The sequence below is a fragment of the Indicator indicator genome, chromosome 1, assembly GCF_027791375.1.
Source record: "Indicator indicator isolate 239-I01 chromosome 1, UM_Iind_1.1, whole genome shotgun sequence".
Taxonomy (NCBI): domain Eukaryota; kingdom Metazoa; phylum Chordata; class Aves; order Piciformes; family Indicatoridae; genus Indicator; species Indicator indicator.
The window spans coordinates 99393969-99410758 of record NC_072010.1 but is presented as its reverse complement, the minus strand read 5'-3'; the positions used below and the strand labels follow the sequence as shown (position 1 = coordinate 99410758).

The following is a 16790-nucleotide window of genomic DNA, read 5'->3' as shown; positions in this document are numbered from 1 at the left end:
GACACACGCAAACGGATTGGAGAGTGATGGAAAGTTTAAATGGAAAAGCAATTGGTGAAACTACAGAAAAACTACACAGCTTAGTGGCAAAGAACATCCTAAAGCATACAGAGTCCCTTACATAGTACCCAGAGGTTTCCCAATCCTTCCCTTCTCCCACCTGAGGGTCTACCCAAAACCCCCAGGGCTCTTCCTTCCCCCCCCTCCCACTGCTAGGCAAGTCTCAGGCTGGCCAGGTCTGAGACTGCCCCCCCCCTCCATTCTCCTCCTGGCATTAGGCCTAGTCAGGCCTAAGAGGCCTGAGATACCCCCCTGGCATTACCCAATAAGAGAGGACATCTCCCATGGGAGCAGAGAGGGAAGAAAGAGGAAGAATATGACTCTGCAGATGGCTTTATAGGGCGCAGGATTTATGGGTAGAAATACGCCGTTTCCTGTGTCCACCCCTATTGGGTAGGCACCCAGGACACCAGAGGTGTATCTCATGCAGCAGTGGCAGGGGGCACCCAGCCCAAACTGCCACACTCTTCTTTTTTTTTTTTTAAGAAAAAAAAAAAAAGAAAAAGAAATGGAAGGTTAGTTACATAGTACCATGTTTCATAACATGGTCCCCAGGCCCCACGTGTGTGTTAGGCACTAGCTTCGTAGAGAGCCTGTACAGCCTCCAACACAGGAGGTCTTTTAGACAGAGCTATTTGGAGTGACACAGGCAGGTGCAGATAAGCTTGCTGTAGGTTGAGAGAACAGTCCAGAGGTCAGTCACCTCAGGAGGTCTCACTCCTATAATTAGATTTCTAATATTATAGTGCAGTAATAATTGCACTAACAGACCTGTCTTTTTTTCTGTAAACATTTGAAGTACTGAAGTCAAGACCAGATACCTTTCAGAAGGAATTCTGTGCTCTAAGAAGGGACAAGTGGGGTGATTTTTGTTCTGTGCCACAGAAAACATTTTTTATGGCTGAAATGATCCCCAACTATTCTAAACTCAAGGAGTATTTCACAGCAATTTTTTTTCCCCTTCATTGTTTAACTACAGATTTACATAATATTGCCCAAAATCAGATATAAAGGGGGAAAATTCTTTACTTCCCCCATCCTCACCCAGAAATATAACATCTGTGGCTCTTCAAACTGCTGTGGTGGTGGTTCATTCAATCACATGGGAAATTGCTCAGCATAAGGGCAAGATGTGGTCTTCATAGTACTACTATTCTGAAAAATTTTAAAAATTATTAACTCCTTGCCAAGAAATAATGGTTGAAAAATTGTTGTCTTTCTTTGTCTCTTGGGGTTTTTTGTTTCTTTGTTTGGTTTTGTTTTGGGGTTGGGTTTTTTTTTTGGTGTTTGTTTGCTTGTTTGATTTTTGGGGGGGGGGGCATGAACTTCTAGGGTTCAACTTTTTTGTCAAAATCATCATGTTCTCCAGAAATCATGTGTTTCTATGTGGTGGAGCTTTTCAAATAGCAATATCCCAGAGTGGCTAGTGCTGCTGACAAATATAAAAATATATTACCTTCTTGTTGAGGGGGAAAAGGGCTCATTGTTGGATGGTTCAGTATTTCATGGTTGTGACACACTAAGAGCTCAAAACTCCTCACAAGCTCTGTGAATTTAACATCTCATGGCATCAAGCTATGCAGAAGCAGAAATTACTATTGCTGTTCCTTTGTGATCTTTTACAATGAGACCTTTTCCTCATGTGTTTTGATGCTTTTGATCACTAATATTGCACTATTTATTTCTCTCCTTTTTTTACTGTCAAGGCTAAAATAATATGTGGGGAAGAAATGCACTCAGAAGAGACAGATTCTAGGTTTACTCCCACACTGTAAAATACAGCATACAATAAATCTGCAAGTGGATCTGGATTCGTGACTTATGTGGGCCATTAATATTTAATATATGCAGTACCAACGCTTCTGCAAGTTTCTCCATATCCTCTTCTAATGTCCTGTAAACAGGCTCCAGATAATTTCTGACATCTCTGGAGCAGGAAACTGCTATGTATACAAAACTCAAACTGTGCCAAAGATGAGAAATGATGGCAGAAATAAGTGTTAGAGCCCTTTGATCTCCGCTTCCTCTCTGCAGCAGTAAATAAATTCAGAAAGGCAGTGCTGTAGATTTATAAATGTTAGAAATCTGAGTGAAGTCAAACTAATTTACTCTATAAACTTGTCTGACATTATGAAAACTTTACAAAGAGATCATTGCATGTGAAGTATTAAAATACTATAATTTTAACTTAAAACTCCCACTCACCAGACATTGAAGTGCCTTTCTCTTGTTTTAAGAATAAGTAGGAACACCGTAAAGATGGCAAAATAAATTGTGCCTCTTGAAGTTTAGGAATAACACCAACATAAAATAAAATGATGTGAATTAATTTTTCAAAGATCCAGACTCAAGTGACAGATCTATGCAGCTGGGGAGAAGTGTAGAAGCAGCTTTTTCTGAATGAATCCATGGTGATAAAGGAGATAACAATGTCACTGGAAACACCTAACACAGGGTTACAGAGGGGTTGAGGATAGATGCATTGTGGGGCTGGATTTGGCCACTCGGGTTTGTCTTTGGGGAAAACTGTTTGATTGGTGTGAATCCAGGACTCAGCTGGTTGCAAAGCTGAGAGTGGTTGAATGGAGTGTATGAACACCTCATTGTAAGCACTAGACACTTTCAAGACAGACGTCTTGAAGCTGCAAGTTACTACACCTTGCCACAATGCTTCAGTTTGGAAGAGATGCACTCAGCACCACTGCCTGTAGAGGCAGATCAATCTACACAGTGGTACAAATGGCAGTAGCATTTTTGGACCTTTGTACTCTGCTTGTGCTCCATGCTGAGAGATGGAACAGAGGAAAAATGCAAAAGTAGATAAAACTTGGAGGCTGTATAAATTATTTGTCAAATCTGACCACATGATCATGTTTCATCAGGAGGATGTGAAGCTTTCGCTTAGCAGCAATTTTAAGTACCACTGTGGCATCTGACCTCTCTTGGGTACTGGTCATATAATGATTCTCACCACTTTCCAGTCCTAAGGGAAGTAACTTAGTGAAATCCTAAAAAGAAATATATTTCTGCTTTATACAGATAATGAATGTGACTATCCAAATTTCAGCACCTGCTAAGAGCTAGCTTAGATATTTTTCTTCACAGCACCATCTAGCGTCACTTACACAAGCCACAATTTTCTTTTCTCTCACATAAATACACAATCACATATACATTTAAAAATAAGTATTGAACCCAAGTCCTTTCCAAAAAAATAGTACTTTTGGTGGGGAAACAATGAGAGAAAAAAATGTCAGCAGGAGATGTGAGGTAACTTATTTCACTCGAGAAACAATGCTGAAGAAAAAGGTACAAGAACCTGAACAAAGCAGGATAAAATAAAATAAAGTGAAATGAAATTAAATGAAATTAAAAAGTAAAGTAAAAAGTTGGTTGTTTCAAACTGCATGTTTTGTCTGGACTAAGACAGGTGTGGATTTGCTAAGATGGACTCCCTTGCCCACTTTTTTCTAACCTCAGATAAAGCCTTTTCCTTGATGTTGTTAAAACATATTTTTCACCTAATAATGAATTGTCTTTGCTAATAGCTCAATAACCAGCATCAATTATAATGTGAGCTCTTGCAGCAAATAATCCCTGAGCCTCCATGTTGAAGAAGAAAAATGTTTGTGAAGAAAAATTAAAAATACAGTTTTTAAAACCATCAGAATCATTGTCACAAGAGCCAAAAGCCCTACAACCTTTACCCCAAAACTTGTTTTGTCCTTTACTGTGGTAGAAGCAAAATACCTATGGGTCATTAAAAAAGCAAAACACCTAAGAGTCATTAAAAAATAAGGAAGGGGAAAAAGAATAAAGTGAAAGAGGGGGGGGGAAAGGAGAAAAAGAGAAAAAGGGGACAGAGAAGTGGAAGGAAAAAGAGGGAAGAGGAAAAGAAAAGGAAGGGAAAGGGAAAGCAAGGAAAAGTAATCATAAGAAGTAAGCAAAATGCTTCTTTTTTGTTTGGTTGGCTTTGTTCTCTTTTTTTAAAAAAATGGTTATAAATAAATAATAAAACTTTTCCAATAATCCTGAAAATTACCAACATATGGCGGAGGAAGATGTGACAGCAGCCAGAGGTTTGCCCAGGGATTTTTTCACATGATCATCTTGTACAGTTGCAATAAATTCTTAGAGAGTCTTCTGGAGATCACAGTGGGAACCAACTGCCATCCAAACAAGGCAGAGACACAGAGACCTGCAGTGAATACCAGAACACTATATGTTGATAGACTCCTTCCACAAAACTGTCTAGTCCAGTCTCATATTCATTGATTACAACTGTGTAATTTGATCTTGACAGTTGTGAATTTTCAGGACTCTATTCTTAAAAGCAATTCTGGCAAGTTATGCTTTCAAATCACTGGTTTCATGGTTGGGCTTTATAGGGAAAGGTACATACTTTAAACAGCTTTTCTGCAAAAAAACAAACAAACAAACAAAACAACAACAACAACAAAACCCCACAGAACATGCCAAAAGCAAACTAATGACCAATGGTGAAGCCACAAATGGAATTGGGTAATTTATTGATATGAGGAGGAAACAGTATTTAACAGAGGCTAGTATAGAATAACATGTCTAATTTAATTTATTAACCTAATTTAAACACTGGAGAGGCTCAACACAGGAAAAAGTAGCTGCTATGTTGTTTCTGTGTTTTGACTTGCTGCCCATCTAAAAGGTGGGAAGGACATTATAGTACTTGATGTTAATTTGTTCATCTGCTTATGCTTGTTGGCATTTCTTGCCTACTTGTGGCATTTTTGCAGGCAATTTTAGCTGTTCTTAATCCTGATTCAAAGAAACAATTGATTTTCCTGTTACAATTTATTATCATTGATCGGTCTGTGAGTAACAAATTTTTGCTTTTGGCATATTGCATAGCCACAGCTAAGGTTACCAAACTTTTTTCTATTTCTCTCTACAGGGAAGAAACGACTGTGGCTCCAGAAGTGAAAAAGCTCTTTCACTGTGAGCAGCTCTGCCCATACAAGTAAATCCCAGAGAAGTCACTGGGAAAATTCACATGCCTAAGATTATGCTGCCCAGGATCATGACACTTGCATACAGCTCAGCTGGAAAGCCTCTTACTCTTCTTTTCCTTATGGCATACATGTTAAAGACTTTAAAACTGTTTGTATTAATAATTGTGGAAAATGAGCATTTAAGCCTGTATCAGTTTTAGTTCTAGTATAACCCTGTGACAGAAAGGGTTCTTTACAATGAACAAGCAAAAAAAAAAATTTTTTTTTTTTTTTGGTATTTAAATGCTGACCTTATGAAGCACATTAAATGAAAGAAAGAGAGCTTGCTGCTACATTTTTTTGGACAAAATGAAATGAGCATTGTTAATTTCTATCTTGGTTGCATTTTCAGGTCTTCCAGGCATGTCTGTTTTCACTTGTACTTTCAGTACATAAAATTGATCATTATATTTCTTCATTATGAATGTGGTGAGACACTGGGACATATTGTCCAGACAAGTTCTGGATGCTCCCCTCCCTCGATGTGTTGAACACCAGGCTGCACAGGGCTTTGAGCAACGTGATCTAGTAGAAGATGTCCCTGCCCAGGGCAGGGTGGTTGGAACTAGATAATCTTTAATATTCTTTCCAACCCAAACCATTCTGATTGTTGTTAAACATATCTAAAACTGGAAGATTATACTTTGGCAACCACTGAAAGACAAAATGTACCTAATATATATATACATATATATATATACTCTATATGATCTTCACAAGGAGAATTATATTTATACTTTTCAATATTCCCTTGTTCTGGTGAATTGCATGGCTTTCACTTGACTGCTGGTATCAAACCTTTGCAGGAACTGTACAAGAGCAGCCTTCCCCCAGTCATGGAGAGTGAAAATGTACAAGAGTCTGACCTTCTGTGATCCCCCAAACAGTGGATTAGTCAGGTTTTCTCCCTTTCAAGCGTGGTCCAGGTGATTTGCTGGAACCATGGGTGTGGGTCAATCACAGCACTGCATCATTTACACACGTTGTGTTTTTGGTGTGAAACATTTTTCCTAATGTTGTTCTTCATGTGTCTGACTGGATATCTGCTAAGCAAAGCATAGCAATGCATTACAAAGCAATGCCACTGTGTTCTTGAGCTTTAGCAAAACTGCTTTTAAAAATATATTTTCAGCCAAAGGTGGGTTTGCTGAAATCAGTAATGGATGACCAACATCTTTATGAATGTCTGTGTTTAATGATAGCAGGTTCTTCATCCAGAATTCTCCTGCAAAGTTTGGCATACAGGATCAGAGCTTTATGACCAAAAAACCAAACAAAACAATCAATCAAAGAAACAAAAATAAATCCACACAGCCTCCCCTCCCCCAAAGAAAAGTTTTTTATAGCTTCTATGCTGGTTCTCTCTCTCTCTCGCTTTTTTTCCCCCCTTCTTCCAAACTTCCAAACTGTGCTTAAAAGAAAATAAATATGTCAGCTATTCCCATTCTGGAAACAGGAATTTACGACATTGAAAGTCTTTTACCTTCACAAATTTAGCTTCTGTGAATGGGTATCCAACTAATGTTTCAAGTGCACTGTCTGAAACAACACTTAAAACCACAGGTATTGCAGGCTTAAGAGCAGTAAAAATGAAAAAAATCCATTTAAAATATTTTGACGCAGAATCATCAATAGAAAAGAGCTGAAAGTAGAAATTCTTTATGTACGTGCATAGAAAAAATAGATTTGGAGTGGAACTTTTTTGGCAAGCATGAGTGTAACAGTATTTGAAGTAGATGAGATATTGATCTCTAAAATAAATAAATAAATAATGCTCAAACCTCTTAAATCTCAAGTATCTATAAAGCTAACAAGAACACACTCACTCAGAAAACTGATTTTAAAATTCCCCTTCTCTAAAACTGCCACAAAACAGGACTTCTTTTGCCTTTGTTTTCTGAAGAAAACAGCCTGTCAATAGTTGTATTTGGCAGGAGGGAAAGTGCACAACCTCAGGAATGGTTCTTGGACTTTGTTGTCCAGGACAGCCTGATAAAAAAGATATTGCAAAACAAGAAACACAGTCAGCATCCAGGCTGGGTATTGAAAGATCAACAACAGCAATAAATTCAAACTCTTCAGCAATCCTCATTTAGGTTTGGAGTGCCATATTTTTCACTGGGATGTTCCTGGGAACTGAATATCATTAATTTGGCTACATACACTTACCCAGACCCAGAAATGTGTTCAGACTAATAGCAGGTCTAAACAGTGCTGCACACTTCCAGGTCTCCTGGTGTGAATTACCTCCAGTCTACAAGCCATATAAACATGGCTTAAAGCCCTAAATGCTAAATCAGCTACACTTTATATCTTATGTCAAGTTCCACATCCTCAGTTGTAAGGCTCAAAGGAAGCTGTTAGTATCCAGCTGCCCTGGCTTGTGGAAACAGCATTTTTATTAGCACTTTTTATTTCTCCTCAGTAAGGTCCTACTGCTCATACAGAAGCCACTCTATTTGTGTGCAACATCTCTGCTTCCTACCTCTCCTGAATGTCTCAGTAATTTCCAAGCAAATCAGAGCTGAGTGCCGGGATAAAAAAGAGAAATGGAAAGAAAATTCATGCAATACTCAGTAATCTGACAGGGACTTATCACACAGCTAAGTCAAAAGATTTGAATGATTCTCCCGAGTTTATTTCACTAAAAAGCTACAGAATTATTTCAGCAAGCGTTGGGATCCCATCTCTTTTTCAATCAGCTCACACAAAGCCCTCTGCTGTCCAGCACTAACAATGCAATAGTACAAAATGTGGAACCTGCCTTTTTGAGGCTGGTGAGGCTCCTGTTGCAGCCCTGGGTCTCACCTATTTTTCAGTTGTCTCAGGCAAAGCACCTCCTTACTCGTGAGTCACATATGCTCTCTACACGGCTCTCCTCAGGCTGGATTAGAAGTTTGGTTTTTGCTTGCTTGCTTTCTCATTCATGAATATCAAAAGGCTCACATTTTTTGAAGCTTTTTTCTGAACTGATCATAAATATCCTCTAATAAAAGGTCTAAGAAAATGTTATCTTTACAAGTAGGTTGAATGCAAACACAAGGCATCACAAAACAGGAGATAAGACTTTCAGAGTTGGCAGCACTGGAATATGATTTTGTTCATATTTTGAATAAAATAGAGTATGTCAATAATATACCTGGAGCCAGTTCACTTTTGGATCCTTATAGCTTGATACTGAAAATGTTTATGGAAGGAAAACTTTGACTTACAGTCAAGATCCACTGAATCAGGTTTTATTTATATTTAAAATTTGAAATCTGTATTACAAAAGTAAATTTGGCATTGATGAAATTAGTTTATCAGTAGGATACATCTTTTTTAGAGATTAAGCTATCCAATTCATTTATTTAGTGAATGTAAACATAATATGCACTGAAAGAGAAAGTGGTCTTCTGTTTTAAAAATGTGATTTCCTCTAAAATTGCTTAGCTCCAGTGTGGACACAACTGCACAGAAAGAGAAGACATTATTATGAAGTGTACCTGTTTGCAACAAGGATGCATTCAAGGTCAGCAATGCCAGCAGAAGCCAGAAGTTAGCATCTGCTAGAGTGAGGAAGCGAAAAGAGAGAAAGTTAGTTTACAGGTCTAACTTTCATGTTTGTTACCTGTCCAATGGGATTATTTAGAATTTATCATTATAATCCTTTTTACATCCAATAGTAATTTATTTACATTCTACTGCTTTCTGTTCAAGATCTGTAGAAAATTTTCTAGGCACAGCCTAAAACTACCACACTGTTTTATGGAAAAATAAGGGTAAATCAAATAAAATCCTTTTTTAAAGATAAATTGTCACTGCATTACAGTTGGGGAGGGAGGAAGAAAGTTAAAATCTGAATAACCTCTGAATCATTCCTTGCACCCTGCAATCCACTCCTTCACATCTTGTGGGTATCTGATGCTGATTTCCTAGACTTAATAGACCATTATGGATGAACCACTGCTCCACTCTGAGATCTCATTGGCAGGAATGTGCAGTGGCTTGTGAAGAGTTATTTGAAATTTTGCTACCAGATGGCTGCAGCTTTGCAAACCACCTGCCCCAAGACTGAGCCGTTCTGGCTCTGCTTTGAACAGGAACAGTAGCTGCTACATCTCAAGCTTCCTCTTCTGACTGCAACAAGAAAGTATGAGATTGCAGATAAAGATGGGAAGGTGAAGGACATGGAGTGGCATCTCCAGCAAGGATGAACTTTGGAGTATCTGCAATCTGTGCAATCAAAATCTTACTGGATAGAGAAGGCAGGAAAGATCAGCAAGCGGGTACAGAAGAAGTTACAGCATGAAAATCCTCAGCATTGAATATATATCAAGGTTGCATAGATGCACAGCTTTCTCCCATGGCTTCAGGAGTGCAGCGTGGACTGGTTCACCTAGAACAAGCTCTCAGGTGCTTCGCTGGGGGTTGTGGGGTGAGGGAGCGGTGCAGAGTGGCTTTTCCCCTGGCTCAGATCGGAAAAGAGCGAGCTGTCGTGAACACTCACAGGCGGTCCCGGCAGGACACGGACAGAGCTCTGAATCGCCTTGCACTTGGGCTTACAGGCGTGGAGCGGCAGGCGGCCGCTCTTCCCGCGTGACTTAGCAGCTGACACAGAACGGCTGGGCGAGGTCCTGGCTTTTGTGAGCGGCGCACAGAGGGCGGCTTTCGCTTGCCGGTCTGCAGCTTAGCTTGCAGCAGGCACTTGGAACTGCCAAAAGGGGTTTAGGTAAATTCTCCCTGGCTTGCGAGGCTTAGCCAACAGGGCTGTGATGGTTTGAAACTGTCTTTTTAATTTTTCCTTGCAAAGTTCAGAACAGAGAAAGTGAAAGAATGTAAATAAGTCACTATTGGGTGTAAGAAAGCAAAATAACGATTGTTCTAAACACTTCCATTGGATAGATAGAAATGTTTAAGAACTATTACCCAAAACAAAGTAGGCATTCGGCACTTTCTGCGTTCGGCAGTGGGGGCAGTTGCTGGGCTGTCTGGTTGCTGTTTCTTCTTCTCTTCTGGCTGAAGATAACACACTGACCTTGGCAGTTAAGTTAACAACTTTCTGCTCTAACTAAACTCTGCTTCTCTGTCCAGGGGGGTCTGGGGGGGAAGCTCCTGGGAGAGGGAGGCCCCTTTGGGAGGGTCCCCTTGGGGGGAAGCAAAGGGAGATCGGTTGTGCTTTTCTGTTGATTGTATATATTTATAAATGTTGTGAATTTTGTATATTTGTACATATTCATTGCATTTCATCTGCTTGTAAATACAGCTTTTCATTTGCTTCCAGACTGAGCTAGCCTGGTTATTGTCGGTGGGGGGGGGAATTTCAGCTCACACCGACACAAGGGCTCTGTCCCTTCAAGGTAAGGTTAGGCAGCTTCTTCCCACTGCCCAGACTGGGGTACGACGCAAAGCTGGCTGTAGTTCAGTGTAGCTTATGTGAAGGACTCTTTGCTGGTTTCCAGGTAAACTGAGGCAAGACAGCACTTCCCAGGTAATAAGGCTTCTCTCTAGACTGCAGACAAAGCAGAACACGTGCACGAGGGCAGAGCCCGTGCAAGAAATGAGAGCAAAAGCAAAAGAGCAAAAGAGCAAGTTGTTTACAATTCAGGTAATAGTTATAATTTGCTTGAGGCTTGGATTTGGCCACTAGTCAAACTCTGTCAACACGTCATTAACCAATGGAAGAGCATATGACCAGAATATGCCCATACTTGGAAGAAGCACAAACACTGCACAATCATCCCACATGATGGCTGCTTGCTCTTGTTTACCCCAAGAAGGCAGGTTGGGTTGTTTACCCAGGCTTGTGGATGCCTGGCCCTTTGTTTTCTCAGCTCTAGGCCAACCACCCGCTCCAGAAAGGAGGGGGAAGGGGGCTTTAAGCAAAACATGTAGGGACAAGTTTTGGCAATATTTGGGGCATAATTCTGGGCATAATGCACCCTTTACCACACTGGATTTGTGTAAAGCATTTAATGCTATCCCACATGACATCCTGATGACCAAACTGGAAAAGTATGGTCTTGGAGGGTAGATCACTCACTGGAAAAGGAATTAACTGGATGGTCACACTCAGAGAGTAGTGATCAATGGCACAATGTCCACATGGAGACCAGTGACAAGTGGAATCCCTCAGGAGTCAGTACTGGGACCAGTGTTAACATATTTGTGAGCAATATGAGCAGCAGTATTGAGTGCACCCTCAGCAAGTTTGTGGACAACACCAAGCTCTGTAGTACAGCTGAAACACTGGAGGGTAGGGATGCCATCTAGAGGGACTTGGACAGACTCAAGAGGTGGGCCCAAGCAAATTTCATGAAGTTCAACAAGGTCAAGTGCAAGGTCCTACACCTGGTTTGGGGCAATCCCAAGCACAAATACAGGTTGGGCGAGGGTCAAGACCAGTCTCAAGGAGAAGGATGTTGGGGGTGTCAGCTGATAATAAACTCAACATGAGCCAACAGTGTGCACTTGGAGCTGCTGGAGCATGTCCAGAGGAGGGCCACAAATATGATCAGGGGACTGGAGAACTTCCACAGTGGGGACAGGCTGTGAGAGCTGGGGCTGTTCAGCCTGGAGAAAGAAGGCCTTGTAGCACCTTTCCAGTGGTTCACAGTAATAAGACAAGGAACAATGGGTTCAAACTTGAACATAGAAGATTTCACCTCAACATGAGGAGAAATTTCTTTACAGTGAGGGTGATGGAACACTGGAACAGGCTGCCCAGGGAGGTTGTGGAGTCTCCTCTGGAGACTTTCAAAACCCACCATGTGGGTTTTGAATGGATGCATTCCTGTGTGGACTACTCTTAAGTGATCCTGTTTTGGCATGGCAGCTGGACCCGATGATCTCTTGAGGTCTCTTCCAGCCTCTGATATACTGTGATTCTGTAAAGCAACCTGGAGTGTGACCAGTAAAGCTGAAGAATAACTTCATTGTGAAAAACGAAGTGGAAATGAAAATCAAAAAAATATCAGAAGACCCTTTTCACTACATGAATGACAATATGTGACAAATTGTGTTTTAGAGTGAGTGGGTTAGTAAAGGACATATGTATGCAGATTAAAATGTAGATTATATGAAAGTACAAGAAGTGATCCAAAATGTGCAGCAAGTAGTATGTTGGGTTTTGTTGGGGTTTTTTGGCTTTTGTTTATTTGGGGTTTTGTTGTTGTTGTGGGGGTTTTTGTTGGTTTTGGTTTTGGTTTGGTTGGGTTGATTTTTTTTTCATGAGAATTAAGAGAAATCTGGCACATTTGGATTTGAGGAAGTTTTTGTTTTCTTGAAGAGTTGAATTCTCTCTCCCTTGCTTTTTGCTTGCACATTTTTACAATGTATAATATTTTAATTACATTATCATACTGCCAGCACTACCATTCTTTGAGATGCTGGTATTCAGCATCATATCCACTAGATGTCACTCAATAGTCATAATAATTTCCATCATTGCCCACACACCAAACATACAAACCAAAACCAAACAAACCAACCAACCTCAACCAACCAATAAAACCCACACAAACCAAACACATAAAAAAGGGTGGTGTGGGGAAGGGTTTTTTTCTTCAATCTAAGAATTGTGTTCTTTCAAAAAACTGGATCATCACTGCTTAAATTTAAGATGCAATGTTTGAAACATTGTCATCATCATCCACTGCAAAAAGTGTAACTTTAAGCTTGTATGCTGACCCCATTTAGAATCCCCAGTTTCCATCTGGAAGTTAAATATTTCTTTAATAATTATTGTTCTTCAAAAGACACCAAAAAAAAAACAAAACCAACAACCCGAAAGGAGAGAGAGCCTTTGGAGGGTGGTGACTTGATGCAAGTGGGTAATTATGCCTCTGGACCATGACAACTCTGTTCACCTGCATGATGCCTAATGACATTGATCTACAGTGATGATGTTTGCTAGCTCACACATTTATGCCCTCTGGGATTTTGCCACTTAAAGATGGTTTGAATCCAGATCCCACCTCAAAACATGCATTTACCAGGATGAATGGAGTCCTTCAGGCTGCTTGCAATGGTATTTCTCTACCTGGACATTCTCTACCTCCTACTTCCAGGCACTGGTTTTCAAATGGCTTTTGAGTACTGTCATCACATTACAATGAAGTGGGTTTTTTTTTTTTTCAGTTTCTCAAGAAAAGCCATTTTCCTCTATCCTTCAAATTGTTTTATTGGTTTTGAGTTTTTCTTCATATTCCCTCCAGCTTTCAAGCAATCTTTTTAAAATATGGGTACTACAAATATTCCCAGTATTGTATCGCTGAAATCATTGTATATGGGCTAAACCAGCTTCACACACTCCTTGTTACTGATTTATATTATTTTAATTCAGCAAGAGGGTTATAATATTGTTATGGTATTATTTCAGGGATAGCTTGCTGTCCCACCTTCCACTAGGTTTGCATTTTTCCTGAAGTGGCTAGTGTCTCTCATAAATTCCTATGTTCAGTATGTATTGACACTTCACTTATTCCCCCAGATCCCTAAGGAGCTCTCTGTCTCTGAGGAAGCCATAAACCTTTATCATCTCTTACCCTAACCCCCAGCAACAGTGACATTTTCAAATATGTACTGCAAAGGCATGCAACAAATTCTGCTCAGCTTTGTATTCAACCCTAGTGCTCAAAACAAGGAATACTAAAAGTATCTATTTACTGTTCCTTGCAAATTACTCCTTACAAGCAAATTAAATTTGCTATCTAATTTGCATAAAACACCTTTGTGATGAGCTCACTGTCACTCTGAAAAGGGCTGAAAGGTTCATAAAAGACAAGCCCTCTCAGCTTTTGAAGAAAACCTTCTCCTACTTTTGATAAAGCAGATATAGGCTAACAAGCTGTTCCCTGGGAAGCTGCACCTCAAGGAAAGGCTCTGTTGCTGTAGCTAGAGACAGAGGTCACAGCTGAAGGTGACAGTTAGGTGGGCTCCAGTATGCCAGGACTCTTGAGGCATACAATGACTGATACTTCAGCTCACCTTTTAGTAAAAGATACTGGCTTGCTCAAAAACATAAAAACTGATTTAATTTTGGTTCATCATAAAACTTGCACTGCTTATAAAGCCCACTTGTTAAGTCTCCCTTTTATTTCTTTCCCCCAGCCTCAGAAGAGGATATTTTAAACTCAATAGGTTTGTCTTTTCAAATACATTTAGAAACCTTGATGGATCTAGACCCATACCATGAGGTGAAGTCTAAAAATTATTAGATGCTCTACATGATTTAAATGGGCCCCAAAATTACCTATCCTTCTCAAACTCTTTTCCAAAGGTGAAGCAGAGCTGTATTTTTTTTTTATTTTTAGATTTTTTGGAAAGACAATCCTATTGAGGGGAGGTATTCCACGTTCCTATTAAAGAAAACCACCCAATTATATAGAGAAAGGTTTCAATTTTAAAGCTCATTTTCTACCATTTGTCTAGTGATGTATTGGAGAAACTTTTCTATGAGACCTTCATCAGCCATCTCTTTTGCTATATTCAGCCATCATTATAATTGTAATAATTTGGTTTCATTATTTGGATTATTACAAGTGCAGGACACACATAAAAAAATAAAAAAAAAAGCATATGGAAGTTACAGAATTAAATAAAATTTTCATTTTTTAGTCAGCCTCCGTTATTCCCCTTCTCTTTTACCACCAGAGTTTTAACACACAAACCATGCTGTTTGGCAAGTCTATCAGAGGGTAGTAACAAGGGAAATAACAGGACTTTTGATGGCAAGAGGAAACAGATTTTGAAGTGAGCTGGAATTACTGTTCCTACAGCTGTTTGTTGTAGCTTGATCCTCTTTCCTCAAAGAAAAAAGCAAGCTTGAAAAAGGCAGGAAGTAAAGAACTATGGAGATTTTTAAAATGCAGCTTTCATTGCTGGGGCTGTCTCTCTTGCTGTCAGGTTGTGGCAAGTCCCCAGCACAAGGTCTTACTTATTGTGCTTAGGTATGAAAAATCTTTACATGTCAGGCTATTTAAAACTTTGCTTGTGCAGCTTTTGAGAGCCTTGGCTCACTGATAAACTACAAAACAACCCTAGCTACCGAAACACATCTCTTGAACAAAGCAAAAGAAGGGGAAGAGAAGGGAAGGAATCCTGGAAACAGGAGGGGAAAAAAAAAAAAAAAAGAGGGGAAAGTGAGAACTGGACTTCATGTCTCATAGTTCAAGGGTTCATAGGGTTCAAGAGGAGGATGTTGTCAACCCAGTGGTGTCGTATTTCTGATGTACTCTCTGGCACTCTCTACAAGCACTGTTGCTTTCTGAACATGAAAAAGGGTGATAGACAGAATAGCTTAAGCTTTCATTACTCTGGTTACTATTTAAGTGAATGTCTAACACACCAGCATTAGTCCATTGATTTTATCCATGTGCCAGTTATTTACCCACCTTGATATCACCACATCTGGCTAGCCCATTTGAATTGGTCTAATTCACATTCGCATTTGTTTACTTTCTGGTCACAGGCTGAAATGAAGCATTTTTTTTCTTCAGAAGCCTTAGAGCAGTAGTTCCCAAGGAACTCCTGAGGCCACATGATAAAAGTACTGGGACTGCACATCATTTTAATCCAAACTGCAGGAGTGCACTTACTATCAGGCAAAGCTATTTACTCAAGTGGAATCTGGAAGGAAATAGATAGGAGCTGCACTGCTCCACAGCTTTGTTTTTAAATAAGACATATTTTGTTACCTGCAGACTTCAAGCAAAATAGACACGTACAGATATGATTTCTCCTCCACAGAGCTTATAAAGTACGGAAGGAGGCACACAGTCAAGAAGCACAAGGAGAAACAATTCACGTCGTCCAAGGTCAATGAGCCATTTGATAGATTTCTGACTTCCACTTCAATGCTTTACCCATCCCATACTGATAGGAAATGAGTATTGAGAGACAATCTTACCACTGCTTGAAATAATGGAGATTTTCTTTTCAAGTAGTTAATTCAATGCAGAATCTATTTTCTAAACAGCAGTAGGTGTGTCATCTAGCTTACCCGGTTGATATATTTGATTGAATAGCTACATTTTCCTAAGAAAGATACAGTACACATCTCAGTATGGCAGGGGAAATTACTGCACTTATAAGAAAAACAGGCATACAGCGAGGAAAGAGTAAAAATCAATGACTTGACTTTACTATAATTCCTTTGTCACTACTGTGCACGACTGGGAAGAAGAGTCGATGATATGAAAGTCAGCATGTTAAAAATAATTGTTGCATGAGTCCAACTCTGAGATGAAGGAAATAACTGAGTGAAAACTCTTTCCAGAGAAACAGCTGTTAATTGTGCTTAGCAATCCAGTGAATGTAGAGGAAAATGAAATGAACTCTTGACCAACTCCTCTTTGCAGAATTATTTTTTTTCTGCTCTCATTCATCAAGCCAACTCTGGGTGCCTGCACTGAAACCGGATACTTGTTGCAGACTCTGAGACATTAATACTATGAGTACCTTTTGGGCCTGCATGAACTTTTCAACACTTCTTCTCCATAAGATTTGTGATAAAGCAAGAAAATTTTGAAAATATTTTTAAAAAATTAAGCATCAATACATAAGTCCCCTCTCTTTTGAAAGCAATGCCTCATATCTTCATTCAGAGCACAGAGAGTGCTCCAAGGGCTTAGACTAGCACAACATCTTTGAAAAGTCATGGAAAACAAGAGAGGTGCCTGACGACTGGAAGAAAGCAAATGTCACTCCAGTCTTCAAAAAAGG

At 39.7% G+C, this 16790-nt stretch overlaps 1 protein-coding gene across 1 annotated transcript in view; it reads right to left on the bottom strand.

Annotated features, from left to right (window-relative positions):
* Nucleotides 1-16790, bottom strand: part of VGLL3 (vestigial like family member 3) — a 194013-nt gene that overhangs the window by 47506 nt on the left and 129717 nt on the right. Inside the window, exon 4 of the mRNA XM_054392005.1 lies at nucleotides 9577-9755. Within this exon, the coding sequence (XP_054247980.1) occupies nucleotides 9577-9755 (179 nt within the window). The remainder of the gene's footprint in view (nucleotides 1-9576; nucleotides 9756-16790) is intronic.